The sequence below is a fragment of the Tupaia chinensis genome, unplaced genomic scaffold (genome assembly GCF_000334495.1).
Source record: "Tupaia chinensis unplaced genomic scaffold, TupChi_1.0 Scaffold000469_1, whole genome shotgun sequence".
NCBI classification, from domain to species: domain Eukaryota; kingdom Metazoa; phylum Chordata; class Mammalia; order Scandentia; family Tupaiidae; genus Tupaia; species Tupaia belangeri.
Window position 1 is genome coordinate 1,027,901 of NW_006159978.1, and position 6,689 is coordinate 1,034,589.

Sequence of the window (6,689 nt, forward strand, 5' to 3'; positions counted from 1 at the left end):
TTTATTTATTTATTTTTGGAGAAGTTTTTGCCATACAACACATGCGCTTGCCAGGAAGACAGAGAGAGACAGAGAGACAGAAAGCAAGAAATCACCCCCCTGGGGGGTGGCCATGCCACAATCTCTTCTCCTTCACTCTCCTCCCAGAGTCTTGGGCACGCACTCACACGCACCCAGTATGAGCTTAAGCTGCCGGGTACGGGACTCAAACTGTAGTTGACTACATTGGAGTTCAGTGACATAGCCACCACACTAACTGCTGGTCCCACCAAATATTCTTAGTTAAAATCTCTAGTGTAACGTTGAATAGAAGTGGTAAGAACAAAAGTCCTCATCTTGTTCCTGATCTTGGGGAAAGACATGGCCAACTCCAAGGTTTAAATCCTGGACCCAGAGGCCTGAAAAACATTCTGGGTGGGTGGGTGTGTGCACCAAGATCCTAAGAGACTAGAGGAGAAACTGAGGCATGACCATCAGTAAGTATAAGCATTAGCAGTGGGTTTTTCGCAGATACCCTGGATTAGGCTGAAGAATTCCCTCCTGCTCTTCATTTGTTGAGTATTTTTATCATAAACAGGTGTTGGGTTTTGTCAAATGTCTTTTCTGCCTCAGTTGAGATGGTGTGTAGTCTTGTTTGTTTTTCAGATTTTTTTGCCATAGGGCACATGCACTTGCTGAAGAGAGAAAGAGAGAAAGGGAAGTAAGAAATCCCCACCCCGGGAACCAGCAGTTAGCGTAATGGCTATGTCGCTGGACTCCCACGTAGTCGACTGTGGTTCACGTCCCGGACCCGGTGGCTTGGAACTCACGCCCGGCGTGTGTGCATGCATGCCCAAGATCCCGAGAGGAGAATGGAGGAGAAGGGATTGCGGCATGACCATTCCCCCTGGGGGGGATTTCTTGCTTTCTGTCTCTATGTCTCTCTCTCTCTGTCTGGCGAGCACAAGCGCCCTATAGCAAAAATCTCTCCAAAAAAAAAAAAAGAAATCCCTGCCCAGGGGCGATGGTCATGCCTCAGTTTCTCCTCTGTTCTCTTGGGATCTTGGTGCACACAGACACGCACCCAGCATGTTTTTCAGGCCTCTGGGTCCAGGATTTAAACCTTGGAGTTGGCCCTGTAGGATCCAGTGCCTTAACCACCATGCCACCTGCTGGGCCTGAGGGTGCTTTGCTTCCTACTAATGGCATGTTACACTCATTGCATTACGTATTTTGAACCACACTTCTTCTATTCCTGGGACAAGTCCTACTTGGTCGTGGTGTCTAATCCTTTTTACATGTTGCTGGATTTAGTTTGCTAGAATTTTGTTAAGGATTTTTGCTTTTATTGGGTCGTCTGAAAAGTCATGTCCTGTTTTTGTTTTTCTATGCAAAAATGCATCCTGACTTTTCTGACAACCCAATACACTGGTAAGGGGTATTGGTATAGAGTTCTGTTTTCTCTTAATATCTTTGTTTGGCTTTGGTGTCCACTTAATGCTGGCTTCGTAGAATGCATTGGGAAGTGTTCCCTACTCTTCTATTTTTTTTTTAGAAGAGTTTGCAAAGGATTTATGTTAATTCTTCCTTAAACATTTAGTAGAAATCACCATGCAGCCATCTGATCCTGTTTTCACTTTAAGGGAAATTATTTGATTACTATTTCAATCTCTTAATTCTAGGTCTGTTCAGCTCGTCTATTCTTTGTGAGCCAGGCTTGGTATTTTGTGTCTTTGTAGGATTTTGCCTGTTTCACCTAGGTTGTCTGGTTTATTGGTACATGGCTGCTCTCAGTGCCCCTAGTGATTTTTTTTATTTCTGTAGTGGTCATGGTGAGACTTTTTACATTTAATTTGGGACTCATTTTCTCTTTGTCAGTCTAGCTTAAAGTTTGATCATTTTGTTATTCTTTTCTAAGAACCAGCTTTTAGTTCAGTGTTTCTCCATTTATTTATTTATAGTTTTGCTATAGAGCATGTGACCTCACCTGAGAGAGAAAGAGAGAAAGTGAGAAGTCAGCCCCCAGGGGGAATGACCATACCATAATCTCTTCTCCTCTTGGGATTTTGGGCACACATGCATACATGCCTGGTGTGTGTGTGTATGTGTGTGTGTGTGTATATATGTATATATATATATATATATAGAGAGAGAGAGAGAGGAGAGGTTTTTGCTATAGGGCGCGTGCACTCGCCAGACAGATAGAGACAGAGAGACAGAAAACTAGAAATCACCCCCCCCAGGGGGGACGGCCATGCCGCAACCACTTCTCTTCCAATCTCCTCTCAGGATCTTGGGCACACTCGCACATGCGCCTGGCATGAGTTTAAGCCACCGGGTCCAGGACTCGAACTGCGGTCAACTACATGGGAGTCCAGTGACATAGCCATTACGCTAACTGCTGGTCCCTCCCTGGTGTATTTTTCAAGCCTCCAGGTCCAGGACTCAAACCACATAGTTGGCCATGTGGGATCCAGCACCTTAACCTCCATGCAATCTGCTGGCTTCTTTTGAAATTTCTTTCTTTTACTGGAGAGAGAGAGAGAGAGGGAAAGTGAGAAATCACTCTCCAGAAGGGATAGCCACACCACAATTCCTTCTCCTGCATTTTCCTCTTGGGATTTTGGACATGCATGCACACATGTCTGGCACGATTTTCATCGTGCCAGGCCTAGGACTCAAACCATGGTCAGCCATGTGGGAATCCAGTTCCTTAACCTACACGTTACCTGCTGGTCTGACTCTTGTTTTATTTCTGAAAGAGGACATTTAGGTCATCAATTTCAGATCTTTCTTTCTATTTATATTTGACCAGAGAGGGACAGAGAGAGAGAGAGAGAGAAAGCCAGCCACCAAGTCTGGGACTCGAACCGCAGTCAGCCATGTAGGAGTCCAGTGCCCTTAACCACTATGCCACCTGCTGGCCCCTTGTTTTCATTTTAATCTGCTAGGGTTACATGTGCTGGCCAGAGAGAGAATAAAAGCAAGAAAGCACCCCATACCCATCGAGGATGGCCGTACTGTAATCCCTTCTCCACCGTTTCTCTTAGGGATTTTTGGGCACATGCACACATGCCTGATGTGTTTCTCAAGCCACTAGGTCTAGGACATGGACTCCACGGTTGGCCATGTAGCTCCAGCCACCATCATGCCACCCTCTGGCCCACGATCGTTTTCAGATATAGGCATTTACAGCTATCAGTTCCTCTCTAAGCAGTTTTCACTATATCCCATAAGTTGTGATATGCTACATTTTTGTTTTTGTTCATCTCAAAGTATTTTCTGATTTCCTTTGTCATTTCTTCTTTGACCCATTGATTATCGGGGAATGTGCTACTTAGTTTGCACGTATTTGTGAATTTTCCGTTTTTCCTGCTGTTACCGATTTCTAATTCCATTCCTCTGTGGTTGGAGAACATACTTTGCATGGTTTCAGTTCTTTGGAGAGTATGAAGTGCTGCTTTATGGGCGAACACATGATCCGTCCTGGAATGCTTTCTGTGAAGAAAGCACTTGAGAAGAATGTGAACCCACCTCGAATGTCTACATTCATGTTTTCCTCAGATTTGAGGAGTTACTGAACCTGAGTTCTCAAATACTCTTCCTGCCTCTTTTCCTCCTCCTCCTTACCATCCAATCAGGCAGATGCTGGTCTGCAGGCTAGGATTCCCAGGTCTCAGAGGCTCTGTTCTTTTCTCTTTATTTATTTTTGTTTTCTTCCTCTTCCTCAAGCAAGATCATTTCAACGGACCTGTTGATTTTTTTTCTGCCTGTTCAAGTCACTGTTGGGCCTCTCTGCTGAATTTCTGGTATTGTTATTGTACATCTCAACTCGAGACTTTCTGGTTTTTTTTTTTTGGAGAGGATTTTTTGCTATAGGGCGCGTGCGCTCGCCAGACAGACAGAGAGAGAGAGACATAGAAACAGAAAGTGAGAAATCACCCCCCAGGGGGGATGGTCACGCCGCAATCCCTTCTCCTCCATTCTCCTCTCGGGATCTTGGGCACGTACGCGCACGCGCCCGGCGTGAGTTTTAAGCCACCGGGTCCGGGACACGAACCGCGGTCGAGTACGTGGGAGTCCAGCGACATAGCCATTACGCTAACTGCTGGTTCCCGAGACTTTCTGTTTTTAAGCTTTTTATCTCTCAGTATTTTCTGGTGAGAAACCATTCTCAGACTTTCTTTTGGGTTTCTTTTTTAACATAGGGTGCATGCGCTTTCCAGAGAGAGACAGAGAGAGGGAAAGTGAGAAATCACCCCCCCCAGCGGGGGTGACCACAACACAATCCCTTCTCCTCCATTCTCTTCTCAGGATTTTGGGCATGCACGCACACATGCCTGGTATGATTTTCAAGCCTTCAGGTCCAGGATCAAAACCATGGTTGACCATGGGGGAGTCCAGCACCTTAACTACCACACCACCTGCTGGTCCCACTTTCTTTTAGTTTTTAAAGACTTTTTTTATTTTAAGAAAGAGTTTTGTTATAGGACATGTGTGATTACTGGAGAGACAGAGAGACAGAAAGCAAGAAACCCCGCCCCCGGAGGGGGGGTATGGCCACGCCACAGTCTCTTCTCCATTCTCTTATCAGGATGTTGGGCACACATGTACAAATACCCAGCGTGAGTTTTAAGCCGCCAGGTCTGGGACTCAAACTGTGGTCGACTACCTAGGAGTCCAGAGACATAACCATAATGCCATCTGCTGGTCCCTAAAGACTTAAAAACTGGTCCCTTAAAAACTTCTTTGTATATATTTTAAAACAAATGCCTTAAAATCTTCCATAACTCTAATGTCTGGACTTCTTCAGGGAGTGTTTTCATTGACTGCTTTTTTCCTCTCTGTGTATGGCTTATACTTAGTTTTCTTTTGCAGGTCTTGTTGAAAACTGGCCATTGTAAATGATGTAATATGACAACCCTGGAAATCAGATTCTCCCCTCTTGCTGGGGTTTACTGTAGCTGCTGTTTATGAGTTTAGGGTGTGCCTTGAACACTCACACCGACAGTTTACAGCTCCGCATTCACCCTTATTTACTTTTCACTTGTGGAGAGCCTCAGAGTCAGGCAGAGCAAAGCACAGGGTATTTGCATGTCTTCTGAGCACGAGCACAACCCTGTACACAGCACTGGGCATGCTCCAGGTCCTTTAGATCCCAGGAAGGGTCCTTTAGATCCCTCCTAAGGAGCTTTTCAAAGCTTGCTGTGGATGTCTCATTGTCCAGCTTTCCAGCTGTTACCTGCCACCTCAAGCAGCATGATTCAATAATTTGTCCAGGTCCAGGACTCGAACCATGCAGTAGGCCATTTAGGATCCAGCCACTTTAACCACCATGCCACCTGGCTGGCCTGAGAAGAGAATTTTCAGAGGTCCTTCCTCCACCATTTTCTTGGCATCACTAGCTAGTTGGTTTAAGCCTGTATTGGCACGCCCATACATAGCATCTTAGGAAGGACATTATGTTTGCATTTGGTGGCTTATTAAGGCCACTTTTTAAAAGTTTATCTGTTCTGATATGAGTAAGAGGGAGCCAGCGCCCCCAACAGAGCCTTGACACCACAGTCCACCCCCAGCATCATCCGGCCCCATTTCATGGCACACACATGCCTCATGTACTTAGGGACATTTTTGGACTTGAACTGGGAACTTTCTCATGCAAGACTGCCTTGCAGAGCATTGAGTTTTGCCATTGGTTAGCCTCTGACCCTGGGGTGGAATTGTTTGTAGATTCCTTTGATAGAGATCCATGAAGTCTGGACTGCCAGCCAGTTTTGCACCTGCCCTGGGCTGACCGTATGACCCAGGGGAGAGGAGCTGAGCTGTCCAGAACATTTACTGAGTGCCGGGCTCTGTGCACTGGGTGTTTTCTACACTAGACACGTCGTTCTTGCAACAGCCTAGAAAGAGATCGTTTTTCCATCTAACAGATGAAGAAACTACTAAGACGCAAAGCGCTTAGCACTGCACCGGCTGCGCCTCGCCAGTCCCGGAAATGCTGATGATTATTAGTGTCATGGTTACCACCGCAACTGCTGTTATAGAGGAGGAGGTGGGGTTTACGGAACTGCTCAAGGTCACTTGAATTCTAGCCCCAGTCTGTTTGATTCCAAAGCCCGCCCGCTTTCTACATTCCCTGTTCCACTCTGCTGGGTGAGGCCACTCTGGGTAGTGATTCCCACTCTAGATCTCACTTTCCCTATTTTATCAAATGAAAGACAGATGACTGAAGTTGTCTAATAAACAAACACTTTCTGAATTGTCTTACTGCTTCCAGAGTGACATTCTGGAGGTCTGTGATCCTGTGAGGTCAGTTGCTCAGAGTCAAGTTGGTGGCATTCTCTTATTTGGCTTGAAACAAACAAAGTAGACTGACAGGTGTGTAACCCTGTGTGTGTTTCTCTCCCCCGTCTTTTCGTTCCACCCCATCCCCTGCAGAGACGAAAGGGGACAAAGCCAAGTGGGTGTTCACTTGGCCGCTCATCTTCCTCCTGTGCATCACCATCCCCAACTGCAGCAAGCCCCGCTGGGAGAAGTTCTTCATGGTCAGCTTCATCACGGCTACGCTGTGGATTGCCGTGTTCTCCTACATCATGGTGTGGCTGGTGAGTGGCGGGGGCCGGAGGAGGAGGTAGTTGGCTAGCAGCCCCTGCCCAGCCTCTGCAAGTGGAGAAGGGAGGGCTGGGGTAAGGGCAACCCACTGACCTTAG

General features: G+C 46.5%; 1 protein-coding gene across 2 annotated transcripts in view; it reads left to right on the top strand.

Annotated features, from left to right (window-relative positions):
- The window catches only part of SLC24A4 (solute carrier family 24 member 4), a 193,818-nt gene that overhangs the window by 167,839 nt on the left and 19,290 nt on the right, over positions 1 to 6,689 (top strand). For both annotated transcript variants that reach the window (XM_006155808.3, XM_006155809.3), the window contains exon 13: positions 6,418 to 6,584. In XM_006155808.3, coding sequence (XP_006155870.1) covers positions 6,418 to 6,584 — 167 coding nt within the window. The remainder of the gene's footprint in view (positions 1 to 6,417; positions 6,585 to 6,689) is intronic.